Raw genomic sequence first — 21500 nt, forward strand, 5'->3', positions numbered from 1 at the left:
TAAAATAGAATTATAATTTTAAAAAATAACAGAACTAAGACATTTCAGTGTTACAGCAGAGGGACTCTCAAACTCTGGTATTCAAGCAGAAAGCTGGTTAAAAATACACAGGCCCTATCCCACAGACTCAGTCTCAAAAATTTTAGCCTAGAGCTTGAACATATGTACATATTTTTAAGCAAATTCCCCAGGTGATTCTGATATGGATATATAATACACCTTTTAATATTGAGCCATTTGAAAATAAATATCAGGTATCATATACTTCCCCCTAAATGCTGAAGTATGCATTTCCCAAGAGTAAGGACATTCTCTTACATAATGTGATATTATGGTTACTTCTTTCTAGGAGAACTTCTACTTCCAAAAGGCATAAAAGGGCAGGACTTTGAAAAATCAGATCATGGTTCTTCTCAAAACACCAGCATGTCTAGCATCTTTCAGAATTGTGCAATGGAGGTAAAAGTTCTATTTCTGCTCATGATAAAGTGGCTGTGACCATATTTTTATTTCAAAGTGACATTTAACAGAATCCTATGGTACCCTTGTCAACAGAATAATAAAATCATTTTGTTGAATTTGTTTGATATCTTTATAAGCAAGGCAATAAAACTGGTAGATTTACCTGTAAAATATTTGAACTCCTAATTCCAAATTTGATCAACAAAAGAAATAAAATTCTGTTTATTAAGGTAGAATTGTCTCTTGAGGTCATCACTGTGGCACTTTTCATTGTCTGCACGTTTCTGCTCTTAGGTTTTGATGTCAAGTTGTTCACAGTGCAGAGCTTGTGGAGCCTTAGTTTATGACGAAGAAATTATGGCTGGATGGACAGCAGATGATTCAAATTTGAATACAACTTGCCCATTTTGTAAAAGCAACTTCTTGCCTCTTCTCAATATAGAGTTTAAAGACTTCAGAGGCTCTGCAAGGTTAGTATTGTAAAAGCTCCCTTTAGAGGTAAGTGCCCCCCAACCATATGACTCCTGGGGAAAGAGTGAAATATTCATGGTATGTTCCAGGTGTTCTTTTCTTTTCTCTCCATCACTTTCTATATTTGAATAGAAAATAATAGTAATATAGGAGATTACTTTTCCATTTTATTTAACATATAATTAGCAGTTAATTCTTACAGTTAAACTTTATAGATAATTGAAAACTCCAGTGTTAGTCATTGCTATAAACTTTCTGCCACAGTGACCTTGATTACCGTATTTTCCGGCATATAAGACGACTTTTTAACCCAGGAAAATCTCAAAAGTCGGGGGTCTTATACGCTGGAAAATACGGTATTTGGGTTTTAAGCAATCTGATATACATTGTCAGAGATTTTTCTAATCTACGCATGTCTTTTAGCAACAAACAAAAAGATGGAGGGTGGGATGCTTGAACTCTTCTTCTTAACTGGTAGTCCTCTGTACAGTGAAATGACCAAATTCTGAACAATGAGAAGGAGTCTAGCTGATCTATAATCAGCCATTAACCCTTTGCACTCGCTTGCTTTTTTCTCGATTCCTTTATTCTACTCAGGATTTAATTTTTTAAATACCCCAGATTTTACAAAGCACGGCAGTAGAATAAAAAACTGGAGTTTCTTTTCATACAAACTTATTTATTTGGATTTTTTTATATTTCAAATTTATTGATACATTCAAAGAGTAATTTTAATCTCAACATCCGAGTGCAAAAGGTTAAGTAATTGAGAGTTTGGTAATTATGCTGACCTAAGTAATTACACTTAATATTCTATTTATATTATGGAGCATTTCATATTGTCTACTTTTAACTGCTTTTAAAAAATATCCAATTGTATAGGTGTTTCCTTTTTATTTTTCCTTTTGGCTTCAGGTGTGGAGCTGAGTGAAATCATACTCTTAATTCCTGATGTAGTATCAGTGGTTGTATAAGGGCCTCTTTTATTATCTTCCTCCCCCTGCCCATTTCCATTCCCATTGCTTTATCCAACAAAGACATTGTTCTGTCTGTGGTATATCCTTGAATATATATCCTTATAAAATATGTTCTTTTGTAGGATTATGTATTTTTAACTTACATAATTAGAATAACACTGAAAGTCTCTATTTTTATAATCATTCAGTTTAAAATCTGAATTGCTATATGTAAACCTAGTTGATTGATTTTCTCCTGTTGGAAGTTAATACCTCATTTTACTTTTCTGTTATCCTTGTGTTGGATATTTCAGTTGCTTCTAGTTCTTTCCTGCTATAAATAACACTGCAGTGATACAGTACAATGTAAAATACATTTCTACTTCTGGACTTGTGAAGTAGTTTCTCCCAGAATAAGTCTTAGGAGTGCGACCATTGGGTCGTTTCATACATGATTTCAATAAACACTGGAAGATTGTTTCCCAGGTGGCGACACTCCCAGTACTAATTTCTAAGGATTTTCATTTCTACACCTCCTTACCAGCATTTGGTATTACCACTTTTCTGATTTTTATATTCTAATGAGTATTAGTGGTATCTCATTTTTGTTTTAATTTCTTTGAATACTAGAGTTTGAATGCCTCTTCTTATACTTGTTATTCCAGGACTTTCTATGAATTACCTGCACCATTGCCTTTTTTATATTAAGCTTTCTTTTTCTTATTGATTTCTACCTTGAATATTCTTGAAATTAATTTACGGAAGAGAAATAATTAATTTTGCTGTCCTCACCCATTAATTTTAAACGTTATGATTTGTGCTTTTCAAGTCTTGTTTTAAAAGTTCCTTCCCATCTGCAGGACATGAAAATTTTCTCCTGAACATTCTTTTGATGTTTAGGTCTTTGATATCACATGCACCTCAAATTCTCATGTAAACACTGTTCTCTTCTTTTTGTCAAAATCATATTATTTTTATTATTATTTGTGTTGTGTCTATAAGTTCCCTCATGTAGAATTACTTTTTGCTTATAGTTATACTTATTTTTAAAATTATAAAATTTTAGAGTAACTTTAAGTTCTTTAAAAATATTTCATCTGGAGTTTTTATTGGATTTGCATTAGATTTATGGATTAACTTAGGAAAAATAGACATTTTCAATACTCTCATCCGTGAGCATGGTATATAGCTTCATTTTTTAAAGATCTTTTTTATGTACTTTTATTCTCCATAAATCTTGTACTTTTTTGTTGAGTAACTGTGTTTCTTAAGCTATTGTGGTATCTTATTTTATATTTTCTAATTGAAAAGGAACATTATTGATTTCTTTCCAATATGTCAGTATGGAAAATTTCTCACTTACAGTTGTTTAAAGAATTTTTTTTTTGCAGTGACACCCAAATATCCACCCCTATATTCTACAATTAACATTTTACTGTACTTGCTTTATTACCTATTTATCCCTCCAGCCAAAAGTAAAATGTAGACATTTATATACTTCTCCTCCAAAGACTTCAGCATGCATATAATTACTGGATTTCAGTATTTTTTCTTTTGACGTAAAGTTAGTATATAATAAAATGTACAAATTGTGAATGTATACATTTGTATAAATTCAAACCTTTATCAAGATATAGAACATTACTATTACTTCAGAAAGTTATCTTAATGCCCCTTGCAAGGCCCAGCCCTCACACTGTCCCCCCGAGAAAGAGAAGGAGAGAGATATAAGGAAAATTTAAAAATGAATTAATAGAGGGGAGAGGAAAGGACTAGAGACAAAATGGAGATTTTATCTGGGGAAAAAAGAGGTATTATAAACAATTACAGGTTGATACATGTTAAAATGCTGCTGTTGCTTCTCTTTTTAAATTCAAAATTAATGGAACATTTTGCTTTTTATCTTCCTTCATCGTGTTAATGATTTTCAAAAACTGAAGGAATCATATATTGAACAATAATGACCTCCTCTAGATCTTTCATTTGAATAGTTTAGGACAGGAGGGAAAGAATGAAAGCAGGAGTGTGTGAGTTTGAAATAGGCAGTATTTCTATGGGTTATATAATTCATTAATTACTGCTTTACCATAAAGTGATTCTAAATATGAAATTTAGAGGACTTTAGCATTTATGAAGATTTTTTTATTTGGACTGCTCCATATTTTTTAGCTTTTTCCTGAAACCAAGTACCTCTGGTGACAGTTTACAAAGTGGCAGCATTCCATTGGCAAGTGAACCTTTGGAGCCCAAACCTGTATCCAGTTCAGCAGAACCTGACTTGATCAATTTGATGGATTTCCGGAAACATAACCAGACCATAACTGAAGAAACAAGCGCTGCAGTTGAATCAAGGTACCATATGGTATAGAGAACTCCTCACAATAAATTAGAAATCCTTGCAAAAATTCTATCTTTAAAGATAACCTGACTCCTGTAGGCATAATTCTGGCATTTAAATTGTATGCTAGGCATAAACACTAAAAATAAAAAAGTAAGTTTTGGTCTCTATCCTTAGGTGGATCATAGCCTGGTAGAGATTAAATACTTGTCAATCTACATGACTTATTTGCATGCAGCACAGTTCTTCTAGGTGATTTTGTTTAATAAAGATGAAATAATGTTTGAATAGAGCAACTGAATGGGCACTTCATCTTTTTTAAATGAAACCTGTTGTCTACCATATATCCTTTTCCCAACCTTCACCAGAGTCATTTACTCTATCCTAAGAATGCCTGAAGAAAATTTTATTTAAAAAAATATATTTTTAAAAAATTTATTTTAGCCAAAACCGGTTTGGCTCAGTGGATAGAGCGTTTGCCTGCGGACTGAAAGGTCCCAGGTTCGATTCCGGTCAAGGGCATGTACCTTGGTTGCAGGCACATCCCCAGTAAGGGATGTGCAGGAGGCAGCTAATCGATGTTTCTCTCTCATCGATGTTCTAACTCTCTGTCCCTCTCCTTTCCTCTCTGTAAAAAATCAATAAAATATATTTTTTTAAAAATAAAATAAATTAAAAAATAAAAAATTTATTTTAGGCCCTTAGCTGGTTTGACTCAGTGGATAGAGCGTCAGCCTGTGGACTTGAGGGGTCCCAGGTTCGATAACGGTCAAGGGCACATGCCTGGGTTGTGGGCTTGATCCCCATTGGGGGATGTGCAGGAGGCAGCCAATCAATGATTCTCTTTCATCATTGATGTTTCTATGTCTCTTTCCCTCTCCCTAACTCTCTGAAATCAATAAAGATAATTTTTTTAAATAAAAATGTTTTTTAAAAAATTGATTTTAAGGAGAAAGAGAAATATTGATGGCTGCCTCCTGCACACCCCTTACTGGGGATAGAACCCACAATCCTGGACATATATCCTGACTGGGAATTGAACTGATGACCTTTTAGGGCATGGGCCGATGCTCAACCAACTGAGCCACAATGGCCAGGGTGAAAATTTTATTCTTATCAGTCAGTACTGACTCCTCTTAGATATATTCAATAGACTAAAATTCATTGTAGAAAATACTCTAGCTCTACAGATTTAGATTGTTTTACAGAACCAGTTTTCATTTTTTTTAAAGTGATGAAATAAAGAATGCCAGCGGAGATGTTCAAACTGTGGAAATTTCATCTGTACCTAATAGTTTATCAAAGCGGAATGTATCTTTGACTCGAAGTCACAGTGTTGGAGGTCCATTGCAAAATATTGACTTTTCTCAGCGACCATTTCATGGCATTTCAACTGTTAGTCTTCCAAACAGTCTGCAGGAAGTTGTGGTATGTAACAACATTATAATTATACTGTGTATTCTTGTAAGTATGTATTAGTAGCACAGCACATAATTCTATAGAAGATTTAAATGGCATGAAAAGTGATAAGAATTTTTCATAAACAGAACGTTTTAAAATTTCAAATATGTACAAAAATAAACAGAAGAGTAACATAAATGAGCCTTTGAGTCATCAAGATTCAGTAATTTTAAACTTATAGCCATTCTTCTTTCATATATACCTTATTCACTTCGCTACAAATTATTTTGAAGGAAATTTCAAACATATATTCCATTTGTAAATATTTCATTATGTATCAAACTAAAAACAATAACATCAAGTTACTCAGTTTTTGTTCAAATTTCTAATTGTTTCAAAAATGTCAAGTATGTTTGTAGTTTGAGGAATCAGGATCAAAGAAGGCCCATGCATTGCAATTGATCTTTTTTTTTTTTTAATCTTTCTTAATCTGTACACTTTCCTTTTTCCTCTTGCAATTTATTTGTTGATTACAACCCTATAAATTGGTAATTATGCATAGAAGATTGGTCAAATTCAGGTTTTTTTGTTTTGTTTTGCTGTTCGTTTATTTTTGTAAGACACTTCATTAGTGGCAGTATGTTCTTCCAGTGGAGACATGAACTATATTTGTGATTTAGTAGCTATTAAAGCTCCATTGCCTAGATCAAGTTATTCATTTGGAGCTTATAAAATGATGATAGCATAATTCTGTCATCTTTAGTATATGGAATACATCTGTGAAGAGAAACTTCCCTTAGGTCTTCTGTTTGGTTTTCTAACGATGCAATTTATATTGGAAAGGCAGTCCCCCCTCCCCCTCCCCTTTTTATTAACCAATTTTCAGAATAACAAATTGGGTTCTTAGCATTCTTCAAGGTGACCCATTAATTTGGGGAAATATGGTGTCATTATGAAAAATTGATTTTTAACATTTATGTTTACATCCATTGTTGTTATCCTTATTGATATTAATTGCATTATCCCATCTTTGCTCAGCTAGAACTCTCTACAGGATGATGCCTTATTCCTTGTGACACAACCCTAGTAGTCTTTAAATTTTTTTAAAAGTTTTTTTGCTTTCTTTTATGACAAGATGTTTCATGCTCATGTTGTATTATTTTCCTTCTGCAGATCTAGAGTCTGCCATTTCTCTAAGAAACACTGGTTCCTTTTAGAGGGAGATGATATTTAGATACCTCAGACTGGGTACTAGGGGTATAAAGTCTAGGTTGTTGTTTCTTTCATTCATTATTTTATTTATAAAATTGCTTTTTGTTGCAATCAAATGTAAAAATGATTTAGATATAATTTTAAAAGGAGTCAAAGAACATTAACACAAAAAATTGCCCCATCTCTTTAGAATTGTAGGAGGAAGATAAAGCCACACACATTTTTTTGGTATCATCATTATGAAGCATATGAAATGTAAACATTTATTAATTTTTAAAAATTGACAAAAGAAAAATCAAATCATACACAGCCCATTGCTCTTATCAACTTGATAGAAAAACTCGATCATGTTTAAAATAGGGTCTGGCCCTAACCTATTTGGCTTGGTGGATAGAGCCTCGGCCTGTGGACTGAAGGGTCCCAGGTTCGATTCCGGTCAAGGGCATGTACCTTGGTTGCGGGCACATTCTCAGTAGGGGGTGTGCAGGAGGCAGCTGATTGATGTTTCTCTCTCATCGATGTTTCTAACTCGCGATCCCTCTCCCTTCCTCTCTGTAAAAAATCAATAAAATATATTTTAAAAATAAAATAAAATAGGGTCTGTGATATGGGTTATTAATTTTATCTTATCTAACTGAAAGGTAATTATGATTAAGTATTTTTTGTTAGGTTTTCATTAGGATGTTCATCTGCATGTATCAATGGCCAGGAAATAACTGATTTTGAAGGGATAGAGAAGCATAATCTCATTGAGAAATACTTTTTTATTTTATTTTTTTTATTTCAGAGAGAGGGAGAGGTAGAGAGAGAGAGAGAAACATCAATGAGAGAGAACAACTGATTGGCTGCCTCTGCAAGCCCCACACTAGGAATCGAGCCTACAACCCAGGCATGTGCCCTGACTGGGAATCGAATTGTGACCTCCTGGTTCATAGGTTGATGCTCAACCACTGAGCCACGCCGGCAGGCCAGAGAAGTACTCTTAAACATACCGAATCAAATAGATAATATTCACTTTTTTTGTATTTTTATTTTTTTAAGGATCCTTTAGGAAAAAGACCCAATCCTCCCCCTCTTTCTGTGCCCTACTTGAGTCCTCTAGTGCTTCGTAAAGAACTTGAATCTTTGCTAGAAAATGAAGGCGATCACGTGATCCACACATCCTCTTTCATCAATCAACATCCGATTATTTTCTGGAACCTTGTATGGTATTTCAGACGTTTGGACCTTCCTAGTAACTTGCCAGGACTTATCCTCACATCTGAACATTGTAATGGAGGTATACAGGTAGAGTGTCAACTTCTATACTTACATTACATTGGTATTGATTAGGATGAGGCTTAAAGTAACAGAAAGTATGCAATAGTGGCTTAACAAGATGTAGGTTATTTCTCTCACTTAAGTTTGGATAGGTGGTCTAGGGATGTTACTGTTAAGGACCTGAGATGCTTCTGTCTTTTTGCTCAGCTGTATATGACCTCCATTTCTAAGTTCTACACCAGGATGGCTGACTCTTCTTCTAAGCTATCACAGTCACATTCCAGTTAACAGTAAGGAGAAAAATGGATAGAAAAGAGTATGTCTTTCCTTCTTTAGGGACAGTTCCTGCAGGTGTACATAATATTTCCATATGTAGTCATTTGTCCTGATCTTAGTTATATGGTCATTCCTAGTTGCAAGGAGGCTAGAAAAGGTAGCTTTTGTTTTTAAATACCATATTCCTAGATGAAATTCTCACAGCAACCTTATTTTAAAAAGACTCATATTCTGTACAGCTGAAATGAATACAAAATACAATTGAAAGAAGAATAAGGACCCATATTATCCATATTTTTCAGATGATAAAATTAAGTTGAAGAAATTATTTTTGCAAGGTCACATAGCTAATATGTGATGGGGAGTCAAGATCCCACTCTGGCTGTGTCTAGCTCTAAAGCCTCCTACTCAGTTGTTCTGGGAATCCCAATCCTACTGGAGACAGTGAGCTCCTAGAGTTCCTTCATTTTGATATTGAATATTGAGAGGCACCCACACCCAACCATACACCAGGGGCGCAACACAATCTTAAAGTAGTACAAACTCTATTTTGACTCATTTATTTTAAGTAGTAGTCAGTACAACAAGATAGTAGAAACTATTGCACGTACTCTTGCCTTAAAATTTGTTGTAATGGCAGTTAATCTTTCATGTAGCCACTGTGCTAGTTTCCATGTTGTAACGAGCACAGTGTATCCTTGAAATTTAGAATGAGAAACCTGTACTTCAGAAAATAAGAACATAAATCTTCAGATTTAAATAAAAATTGTTGCACAAAATTTTAGGTTCAGAGTTTTGAAAGAACTCATCTGTTTTATATAATCAAGTTTTGCTAGATCTCCTGGTAGTTATTATGGTAGGGGCACTAATGCTTTCTATTGATCTTTTTTAGCTTCCTCTGTCATCTTTGTCCCAGGATAGCAAACTTGTGTACATTCAGCTGTTATGGGATAATATCAACCTTCATCAGGAACCAGAAGAGCCTCTGTATGTCTCATGGAGGAATTTTAGTAAGTAAAATAGAATTAAAGACATAAAAGACTTAAACTGTAGAGTACTATTTAGCAATAAAGAAGAATGGACTACTGGGAGTTGGGGGACTAGAATTAGTGTGAAGAGAGAAACAAGTCCTTTTGCATTATTTTAACATTTTTTATTTATTTTTAGTATCTCTTCAAGATTCTATTTTGGTTTAAATTGATTTGCTATTATATTGACCCATTTAACTATGTCCGGTCTCTACATGAGTTGAAGAGTATTATTTTGTGATTTTTCTGCAATACCAATTTGGTTAGATATTTGGAGTCTAAATTCTATATAGGGGAAGAGTAATCTGGATATGTTGGAATAGTATAATTTCAGTTATATGGATATTAGTCTAAAAAATTCTAGCTTATTTTTAGTCTTTTATATTTAGAATGTATTTTTACAGAAGGTTTTGTTGTTGTTAATCTTCACCCAAGGAAACTTTTCAATTGATTTTTAGAGACAGTGGAAGGGAGGAAGAGCGAGAGAAAAACATCGATGTGAGAGGGACACATCGATTGGTTGCCTTCACCAGGGCTGGGGATAAGCCTGCAACCGAGGTATGTGCCCTTGACTGGAATCGAACCCGGGATCTTTCAGTCTGAGGTCCAACACTCTATCCACTGAGCTAAACTGGCTAGGGCTCTAAGGGGTTTCGAGGGTTATCATCCAGTTCAGAAACTCTATGAGTAAATAAGAAACCACAAACAATCAACAGATAAGTGAGCAAGTGCTATCAACAGGCAGTTCATGGAAGAAACATTAAATGGCTTATATAAACTGTGTTAGTTTGCTAGGGCTACCTTAACAGAATACCACAGACTGGGTATCATGAAATAGACAAGTAATTCAAAATATTCTCTAATTTTTGGTGAGCTCTCAAGAATGGACTTATTTATTTACTTAATTGGTGCTTTAAATGAAGAATTGGCATATAAATAAAATTAAAAGACATATAAGAATTAAGTGACCAATGGACACAGACAACAGGGAGGTGAGGGCATGAGGGGAGGTAGGGGGAGTAATGTGGGAATAAGGACACATATGTAACACCGTAAACAATAAAGAAATAAAATTTTAAAAAGCCCTAAAAAAAAAAAGAATTAAGTGAGTGATAACTTCCAGGAATGGCAGTATGAGGAGCCACCTACTTCTCAGCAAAGCAACCATAATTGGTGAAAATTATTAAAGGGACAAAAAGTCTAAGGCTATAAAGCAAATAAACAAACATTCATTCACGAAAATATACTAAGCCCTAACCGGTTTGGCTCAGTGGATAGAGCCTCGGCCTGCGGACTGAAGGGCCCCAGGTTCGATTCCAGTCAAGGGCATATACCTTGGTTGTGGGCACATCCCCAGTGGGGAGTGTGCAGGAGGCAGCTGATCGATGTTTCTAACTCTCCCTTACTCTCTGTAAAAGAATCAATAAAATATATATTTTTTAAAAGAAAATATACTAAATTTCAGTAAAATTAATGTGATTCTGTGGCACTGGAGTTAGAACTTGCTGCTCCCTTCCAGCTCCATCAGGGCTTCAGCCAGCCGTTCTCGTTCTCTCAGCTCTGTTATGACAGAGGGGAAACTCCTCCATCCAGCTTCTGTTCATTGGGCAGCCATTCTACCCTGGTTTTGGCAAGCCAAGAGTGCTGGGGTCCCAGTTGTTCATACTGCATCTTGCTTATGGGGCAGAAGTTTTATGCCAAGAAAGGCAAGCTGAAAAGACAGAGACTATGGCTCCAACCCAACACCCTGTCCACAAAGCAGGAGTGTCATTCTAAGAGAAGGGCCACTGTTCTGAGCCCAGCTTCAGAGCAGTGGCTCAGAGATTTGCCCAGGAGGAGAGGCAGATCATAAGAACAGAGAGCTCTGAAATTCTCTCAAAAGGTAATTGTAGCCCTAGCCGGTTTGGCTCAGTGGATAGAGTGTCAGCCTGTGGACTGAATGGTCCCGGGTTCGATTCCAGTCAAGGGCACATGCCTGGGTTGCGGGCTTGGTCCCCAGTGGGGGGCGTGCAGGAGGTGGCCAATCAATGATTCCCTCATCATTGATGTTTCCCTCTCCCTTCCTCTCTGAAATCAATTAAAAAATTTTTTTAAAAGGAAATTGTATTTGGAACTGAGAACACTCTTGGAAATTGTGGAGATTTAGGTGAGAAGGGCAGTATCAAAAACCAAAGACATCCGTAAGAAAACTAAAATCTATATCACTTACTAATATGGACACAAAAATTCTCAACAAAATAACTAACCAAATCTAACAATACAGAAAAAGGATTGTACAGCCTTGATCAAATGCAGTTTATCCCAAATGTTCATTTAACATTTGAAAATCAATTAATGTATACACCATATCAATATAATAAAGGACCAAACCTGCATGATTGTCTCAATAGTTAAAATATTTGTTGAAATCCATCACCCTTTGTTAAAAACGCTCAAGCTAGAGCCCTAGCTGGTTTGGCTCAGTGGATAGAGCATCGGCCTGCCTGAAGGGTCTGGGGTTCGATTTTGGTCAAGGGCACATGCCCAGGTTGCGAGCTCGATCCCCAGTAGGGGGCATGCAGGAGGCAGCCGATCAATAATTCTCTTTCATAATTTTTGTTTCTATATATCTCCCTCTCCCTTCCTCTCTGAAATCTATAAAAATATATTTTAAAAAACATTCAAGCTAGAAATAGAAAGGAACTTCCTCAATTTGATTATGAGCATCTATGATAACTGGCAGTTTTCTTTTTTAAAATATTTTTATTGATTTCAGAGAGGAAGGGAGAGAGAACTAGAAACATCAATGATGAGAGAATCTTTGATCGGCTGCATCCTGCACGTCCCACACCAAGGATCTAGCCCACAACTCGGTCATGTGCCCTGACCGGGAATTGAACTGTGACCTTCTGGTTCATAGATCGACGACGCTCTACCACTGAGCCATGTCGGCTGGGCTGACAGTTTATTTAATGGTGAAAGACAATACTTTCACCTAAGTACAGGAACAAGACAAGATTGTCTGTTTTTATCATTTCCATTCAACATTGTACTGGAGGTTCTTGTTAGAGCAATCAGACAAGAATATAAAAGGCATCCAAATTGTAAAGGAAGCCTGGATGGTGTGGCTCAGTGGTTGAGTGTTGACCTATGAACCAGGAAGTCACGATTCTATTCCCGGTCTGGGCCCATGCCTGGGTTTCGGGCTCCATCCCAGCTGGGAGTGTGCAGGAGGCAGCCAATCAGTGATTTTCTCTCTCATCATTGATGTTTCTATCTCTGTCTCCCTCTCTCTTCCTCTCTTAAATATATATTTTTAAAAATTGTAAAGGAAGAAGTAAAATTATCTCTATTTGCAGATTATGTGCTCTTAGCGTAGAAAATCTTAAGGAATATATATATGCAAACACAAACATAAGTTCAGCAAAATTGCAGGATATACAGAAATCAACTATTTCTGTACACTTTCAATAAATAATCAAAAAATTAGGAAAATAATTCCATTTATAATAGCATTAAAAAGAACAAAATTTAGGGGCTGGGTGAAAAAGGTGAAGGGATTAAGGAAAACAACAACTCATAGACACAGACAACATTATAATGATTACCAGAGGGAAAGAGGGGTGGGGAGAGGTAGAAAGGGTATAGGGAGGATAAATGATGATAGAAGGAGACTTGACTTGGGGTGATGAACACACAACACAATATGAGATGATGTATTATATAATTTTATTAACTAGTCACCTATAACTGAAACCTATATAATTTTATTAACTAGTCACCTCAAGAAATTCAGTGAAAAGAATAAAATATATAGGAATAAATTCGCTGCAAGAAGTACAAAACTTATACTTTAAAAACTAAAGTTATTGTTGAAAAAAAATTAAAGAAGACCTAGATAAATGGAAAGAAATACCAAGTTTGGAAGAATTACTATTGTTAATATGGCAGTACTTCCAAATTGTTCTATAGATTCAGCAAAATCCCTATCAAAATTCCAGGTGGCTTTTTTTTTTTACATAAATTGAAAGGCCTATCCTAAAAATCACATGGATATTCTAGGGGCCCAGAATAGCCAAACAATTTTGAAAATGAAGAACAAAGTTGTTGGATTCATACTTCTTAATCTGAAAATTTAGTACAAAGGCATAGTAATCAAGAAAGTGTAATGCTGCATAGAGATAGACAGTAAAGGTCAATGGAATAGAGTTTCCAGAAATAAACCTTTACAAGTATTGTCAGTTGCCTTTCAACAAGAGTTTCAAGATCATGAAACTGGGACAACTAGAGCAACATGAAAAAAAAAAAGTTGATTGCTTCCTCAAATTATACATAAAAATTAACTCAAAATGGATCCTAAACTTAATGTTTAAATGTAAGAGCTAAAACTATAGCACTCTTAGAAGGAAACATAGGCGTAAATCTTCATAGCCTTGTATAGGGCAAGGTCTTAGATACTACACCAACAAAAGCACAAGCAACAAAAGGAAAAAATAAATAAACTGGACTTCATTAAAGACAAAGATTGCTGAGAAATAACCAATCATATAAGTGCAATGACAACCCAGAATAAAATAGGGGAAATACTTGCAAGTAATATATTTTAAGAGAATATATAAAGAACTCTTACAACTCAATAATAAATAACTCATTTAAAAAAATGGGCGAAGGATCTTGTGTTAATCCATTCGGGCTGCTGTAACAAAATGCCCCAGACTGTGTAGCTTATAAAAAACAGTTTATTTCTGTCAGTTCTGGAGGCTGAAAGTCCAAGATGAGGATGGTATTAGCCTGGTAAGTTAAGGGCCCTCTTTTGGACTGCAGACTTCTCATTATATCCTCACATGGTAGAAGGGGTAAGGGATCTCTTTGATGCTTTTTTTTTTTTTTTTAAAGGGTACTAATCCATTCATGAAGACTCTGCCCTCATGACTTTATTACCTCCCAAAGGCCTCACCCTTAATACCATCACATTGGGCATTAGATTTTCAACATGTGAATTTTTGGGAAACACATTCAGACCATAGCAGAATCTGACAGTTCTTCAAAGATGGCTAAAAGCAAATAAAAAGATGCTCAATATCACTAGATGATGTCAAGGACATGCAAATAAAGAGAGAAACCACTTCACATTCACTATATTGGCTGTAATCAGAAGGACAGATACTAACAAGTATTGGTGAGGATATAAAGAAATTGAGACCCTCATATACTGCTGATTAGAATAAAAAATGGTGCAGCTGCTCTGCAAAAGTTTCATAGTAAACACCGTATGACCCAGCACTTGCTCTTAGGTATATACCCAAGTGAAAACATGTATTCACATAAAAACTATATACTGTTCTTAGCAGCATTTTTCTTTTTTTAAAATATATTTTAATGACTTTTTTTTTTTTTTTTACAGAGAGGAAGGGAGAAGGATAGAGAGCTAGAAACATTGGTGAGAGAGAAACATCGACCAGCTGCCTCCTGCACACCCCCTACCGGGGATGTGCCCGCAACCAATGTACATGCCCTTGACTGGAATCGAACCTGGGACCTTTCAGTCCGCAGACCGACGCTCTATCCACTGAGCCAAACCGGTTTTGGCAGCATTTTTCTTAATAGCCAAATACTGGAAACAACCTATAGGTATATTGGCTGACAAATGGATAGTTTGGTATATCCAAGCAATAAAATATTATTTGGCAATAAAAAGTACTGAATACTGATATATATGCTACAACATGGATGAATTTAAAAACATTATAGAAGAAGCCAGTCACAAAAGAGCATAGAAAGTATGATACCACTTACATGAAATATCCAGAATAGGCAAATCTGTGGAGACAAAAGTAGTGGTTACCTAGGGCTGAGGGATTGGGAAGATAAAGGAGTGACCCCTAGAGGTTTCTTTTGGTGGTAAACAAAAATGTTTTAAAAGTTGATTGTGATGGCTGCTCAACTCCCAGAATATATTCAAAACCAGTTTTGTAGTTTAAATGGGTGAATTGAATGGTTTGAGAATTATATTAGTATTTCAGTAAAGGTGTTATTTTAAAAACGGAATTAAAGAAGCTGTGAAGTTATGTATTACATTTGGGTTAGGCTCTAAAATCACAACAGCATGAAAATCAAGTACTTTTTAAAACAATGTTTCCTATTCCAAGGAAACATTTAGCAGGTAGAAGAGCTAGGATCAAAACCTACAGCAGCCAGTATTTCCTCTTGTATTATAACAGAATTTTGCTATTTGGTTGAACACAAATGAAGTATTACTAGTTACTTTATTAAGGGGCTATGTTGTATGAAAAATACAACAGCTTACTTTACGACAGGCACTTAGAATGAGGCTAGACTGGAGAATTATTGGATACATATTCCCATCTCAACTAATTGTAAATAAAATTATATGGCTGCTGGGATTACAGTATTGAAGTTTTCCCTTTTTCTGGGCCAACCACACTGGTGATTTTATTTTTCATGTTAGTATGATTCAATTCCAGTATATCACTGAAGCACTTTTGTATCTATGAAATCTATATAAATGTTTGTTCTTAATAATTCTAGAATTAGCCTTTATCAATTAGGATTATATTCTATGTTTTAATAGAAAATAACAAATTTAAACACTAAAGATTGTTCTCACATCAAATATGAAATAGACTCTCTAGTACTGCTCGGCAACTGCTGTCGTCAGGGACCCAGGCTCTTTCTGTTGTGTCTACTTTTTCATCAGTAAAGGTGGCTATATAGTCACAGGATGGCTCCTGGAGTACAAGTTGTCACCCCTCCCCCCTCAAACAAGTCTTAAGTTCAGGGAAAGGGCAAAGGGAGCGGTCTCTCCTATCCGAAGCAGGAAAAATATTTAGCAGTCACATTGCCACATAATTTTACTAGTAAAGAGTAAGGTGATGTTAAATAAAAAACTAGAAAATGCTACAACTCTGGAAAAAACTTTAATAATTAGAGTGGATAAAGATATTCTTAATTACTGTTTTTATTATTAGATTCTGAAAAGAAGTCGTCTGTCCTGTCAGAGGAACAACAAGCAACAAGCACTTTAGTGGAAACCATCAGGCAGAGTATTCAACGTAATGATGTTCTTCAACCCATCAACCTGCTTTCACAGCAAATGAAGCCAGACAAGAAAAGACAAAGGTAATAATTCAATGTTTACCACTCAAAATAATGTCATATTAAAAAACTATTTAAAATAGCTCTAGTTGTAAAAGAAACACATACTGTAGAACATGTTTAAAAAGTACTTATTTGAGCACAAATAAGTATCTGTTTCGGGGGCTAGATTAAATTTTAAGAGGTAATTCATGTCAAAAGTGTATGAATCTTTGGGAAACAGTAATGCTTTTCATGGAAACCCTCTGTGAATTTGTTAACATCGATATTATACATATGTTCTACTTGGTTCAGGCTCTGTTTTCCTTTCTTGAGGGACATTAAAAAAACAGAAAGAAATGGGTTTGGGAGTAGAAATAATTTAGGAAAGTGATGGAAGCAGTGGATTACAAAGGATATGGAGCTCTCCTGATCCTCTTACTATTGTCTGCAAACATGCTTGGATCAGTACTCATCCCAATGTCAGCATAAATAAGTTCTGCAGAGGAAGCTTCAGAAAATAGTAGTACAAGGATAATGAAATGGATGGATCCTCAATGAGGTACAGATGACCTCTTTTAGTCTAAAAAGCACGTTTCAAGCATCTGTGGTATAAGGCAGGGAAGGAATATTAGAAATGACCTGCTATGGCCTCTGAAGCTTCTAAAGCTACATGGAGCATCATCAATCAGCATTACTAATTTTTTGTTCTGTGTAAACACTCAAACCAGTTTACTTCTTAAGTTGTTTATTTTTAACAACTGAGTCATGCAGCTTATTTTTAAGATTTAATTTATGACATTTTTATGTCCACAAATCAAATAAAGGTGATCTATCTTTTATTGTTGGGTTAGATAGTAGAGATCACTCCACCTTTTATTGTGTCCAAGGGTTTTAGACTCCTTAGAAATTGCTACTTTGTCAAGTGGCAAAAGATGACAGAAGACCCTGCCTTTCCAATTTTAACTAGGAATTAGAAGTTATATTGTTAAAACATTTTAAGAAAGTTAAAATAAACCATTTTTTGTTTTTAGTGTGAAGCTTGATGCCATCAACTTAACTTTTTAACTTGAAATAGATATGCGAAGGAAGTAGTTGCAAAAATAGTTAAGAACTCTTCCCCCAAAAGTGACATCTCATAACTGTGCCATATATCAAAACCAGGACATTCTGTTAGACCAGAGAACTTAATCTTTTTTTTAAAACAAAAATACCTTCACATATTTATTTTTATACTCTTAGCCTATTGACTCTAAAAATATTTTGTTTTATAGGAGTTTATACAGAGAAATCCTCTTCTTATCATTAGTGTCTCTTGGAAGAGAGAATATTGATATTGGTAAGTTGGTTATTTAGGCACTATTTTGTTTCCTTACATTTTACTACTTCCAAATGTAATTTTATGCTTTATTTTCAAGTAATTTTATTTCCTAAAGTAATTTTAAAATTGTAACTGGTATGGGTAAATACTATACTTGCCTTTAGAAAGGCTCCTGCTTTTGAATATGTGGTGTGTGTATATATGATTGGACTACCATATATAAATGCATCAATTCTTTAACAAATTATAACTGCATTTTTGAAATTGTCTTTTTCAGAGGCTTTTGACAATGAATATGGACTTGCATACAATAGTCTATCTTCAGAAATCCTTGAAAAGTTGCAGAAAATTGACGTTCCACCGAGTGTCAGTGTGGAGTGGTGCAGGAAGTGTTTTGGAGCACCTCTCATTTAAACCACATTTCAGACACACAGGGCTGGGGGAACAGACTCAGTCTGGAGACTTTTAAGTTTGTTCCAAATGCTAAGAATTGGTGAAAACCAAAATGATCTAACTCTGGGACAACATATGAAACGTAACATACCAAATCACCTAGAAATGAGAAAATACCATTAAAATGCCCCAGGGTTTATGTTGAAAATTTGCAACTTCTGAACGGTTTATCTGCCTCTTCTGAAAACTGTTTGGATTTATCAATAATTTGCAGTAGTTTGATAATGAGAAACCGCATTCATCATTGGCATTGTTTATATTTGAAGCTAATTGGGTTTGGGGAATGACAAATTAAACTTGGCTAACCCCAATACAAATGAAATATCTCTTAAGAGCTCCATGTGTGTGTATATATGTGGCTGTGTAGGTATGTGTATATACAGCCATATTATATTTATTAAAATTAATAGATTATGTATTAGTTTTCTGAAAGGGGTCAAAGTGACTACTAGTAAACTCATCTGTAGTCATTAATCTCAAAATTACCTGAAAAGTCTGATGACAACTGCCTTGCCTGACTTTAAAATTTAATATATATATCTTCACCCTTCATATTTTGTATTATTTTCCTTAATGGATTTTATCTTGAATATCCAGTCACTTCCTTCCATCTACTTCCCAATAGCATGTTAATATACAACAGCTTTATAATTGAATAATACATCAGTCAGTTTACATGAAATTGAATTGGCTTTAGATTTCACAAAATTGGAACATGCTTAAAATGCCTGTATATATAGTCTTTGGACCTGAAATTGTTCAGGCACAGTCAATGGTTGCTATTGGTCACTTTTTAAAACCTGTGGGATAAACTTGCACTGCAGTTTTATTCTTGTATAATATATAGATTTGTATGCTTATTTGTGCATTTGTAAATAGTTTTTTTAGGATAAATCAATTAAGTCTTAATACTTTAAAGCTATTGAGCTTGTTTGCCAGATTTAAGAAAATCATGACCTCACATGCCTGACAATTATGCCTTTTGTTAAAAGCCCTTAGGAACAGTAAGATTGCCTTAACTCGCTGCGTGGTGTAAAATGCCAGTGGTTGTGTGTTTTATAGTAATTATACATATGACTAAATCACTGGGTACAAATTATTTACTGGTAGTTAACAGCACAAATCTCCTATCTGGTATAATCTTTCACATCTTGTTGCTGTACCAATCTTTCATCATTTAGGGTTAATCTGACCTTTACAGAATTCTAGTTTCAACTTATTGTGAAAGAACTCAGAAATTATGTACAATTCTCATTACCTTAAAAATGGATCTTTTGCACTAACTTTAGAGTACATATTTTTGCAACTAAGACTTGGTACTAGTTTTAATACTTAACACTTATTATCAGAAAGTTTGTAATTACTCTTGAATATAACAAGATGGAGGTTGAATGAAAGGAAAAATTCTTGTGTTACCTTTTTAAGCCTCCGGAAATGTACACAATTGGAACCTTTGTAATCTTTAGAATTCCAAAATTATCTCCATTTCTTCTCTGTAGCCTGAAACTAAATTTACTTCCCACTAAACAAAGAAAAAATCTGTAATGAAGATCTCCTTAACCAGTTAAGAATATTTGTATTAAGTTTTCTAATAACTTTTTGTAACATTCTAAGTAACAGCCATCATATATTGGAAACTCGAGTCTGCTGCAGTCATTTAGAAATATAAGTGGATTTTAAAGGCCTTTTCTAACACCTACCACAGAAAAGGGTATCACTAAAAGCTTACACTACCCCCCCCAAAAAAAATCTCATTTGAATTACTATCTATAGGAGTTGTAACACTGTATGAAACATAACCTGTTAACACCTGAAAGCAGTCTTTCAGTTAGTCCAGATTGTTTATCCTAAAATGTTAACACGTTAAGTGCCAAGCCCATTTTGTCTTCCTTTCTGTTTAGCCCGCGATATTCGATTTCGATATGCTGGCGGCACCAGTGACTGACTGGTCCAGAAGGAAAGTATAGTGTCAGTCACTGAACATGGTGCTTAACGTTAAACTATTTTTGGATTTGGTAATCAAACTTCAGCTGCATTTTGTACATTGATTATCGCATCCTGCATGGCTAATAATGAGCATAAATCTCCCATTAAATCTCGGATACTCAATTGTTACCTTTTTACTTCATTTTTGGTACAGAATACAAGACTGAACATATTTGTAATAATAACTCTAGAAATCTCAAATCTGCCAGAACTCATGAGCTAAAATAGTGTAGGCAAGCCATATGTCCGCTTTTAGAGAATGCACTCAAAATCAGAAAGCAGTGTGATTCATGGTTTGTATACAGACATATACACCAGACTTGCCCTTTTGGCCTTGTTATCCTGACTATAGTATGTCCTTTTCGTTGTCTTTAAAAATGCTCCATTTTCCCTTGTATTCTATAGTCAACTGCCAACTAAGACTTTTCATGTTATATAACTGATACCATGTATTAAGAGCAATGGGGATCTTACTGTTACCCAAGAATCTTGCGTCTTACAGAATGGTCCAGAGACTGGCCTTGGTTGCACACGGGAACTTACCTGTGTAAAAACTACTTTAAAATTTTACTCACCTGTGGTTAAACTATACTTCAGCAAATGAGCCTCTTCATCCTTAAAGCCTAATGTGCCTTTTTAAGATCCTTCTATCCTGTAAAAGGGTAGTTTTGACTGTAATTACCCGAGATTAGATATGGCACATTAGAAAAAGTATACTACTTTCTCTTTGTGCATTCTTTATTGATGCAAGTTTTTAATCTTAAACAGGCATAGTCAACTCCTCTTCAGAGTGAAATAGAATAAAAACATGAATAACAATTCACTGGAGTTGAAAGCTTTCTGTTAATGTAGTAAATTTGCACTGGTTTTAAAAGCTTTGTGAACTTTTGCAAAATGGCATCATTAACTATGCTCTTAACAAGTAATCTTTTTTATCACATATGACAAATGTCCATCTTCACAAGGGCACTTTTCATGTAGTGTGCATAGATGTTTAAGAAAAACTGTATTCCTCAAAATAAAGTGTATAAAATATGAACAATTCTAGTTGTTTATTTTCCTGAAATTTTTCTATGATTCACTGAAAACCTTTTCCTGAGCCACCCAGATTCCAAAACCATATCCTGCACATCTCTTTCACCATCACAGTGCACCTCTGAATTAGAAGGATACACCACTTTTAAGTTTTAGCCATTAGATTGCTGTACACAGTATTCCTTTTTCTATGACCTGAGTTTCTCTCCATTTATCTAAATTTTATC

At 34.8% G+C, this 21500-nt stretch overlaps 1 protein-coding gene across 4 annotated transcripts in view; it reads left to right on the top strand.

Moving 5' to 3' along the window:
* DENND4C (DENN domain containing 4C) overlaps window positions 1-21485 on the top strand; it is a 121180-nt gene extending 99695 nt beyond the window's left edge. For 3 of the 4 annotated variants that reach the window (XM_079790678.1, XM_079790679.1, XM_079790677.1), the window contains 9 exons: window positions 350-459; window positions 757-932; window positions 4059-4241; window positions 5460-5655; window positions 7882-8127; window positions 9269-9386; window positions 16373-16523; window positions 17753-17817; window positions 18077-21485. In XM_079790678.1, coding sequence (XP_079646804.1) covers window positions 350-459; window positions 757-932; window positions 4059-4241; window positions 5460-5655; window positions 7882-8127; window positions 9269-9386; window positions 16373-16523; window positions 17753-17817; window positions 18077-18213 — 1382 coding nt within the window. In that variant the 3' untranslated portion in view covers window positions 18214-21485. The remainder of the gene's footprint in view (window positions 1-349; window positions 460-756; window positions 933-4058; window positions 4242-5459; window positions 5656-7881; window positions 8128-9268; window positions 9387-16372; window positions 16524-17752; window positions 17818-18076) is intronic. The other variant, XM_079790676.1, reaches the window with a different exon arrangement.
* The last annotated feature ends 15 nt before the right edge of the window (window positions 21486-21500 follow it).

This window comes from Cnephaeus nilssonii, assembly GCF_951640355.1.
Source record: "Cnephaeus nilssonii genome assembly, chromosome: 14".
NCBI classification, from domain to species: Eukaryota; Metazoa; Chordata; class Mammalia; order Chiroptera; family Vespertilionidae; genus Cnephaeus; species Cnephaeus nilssonii.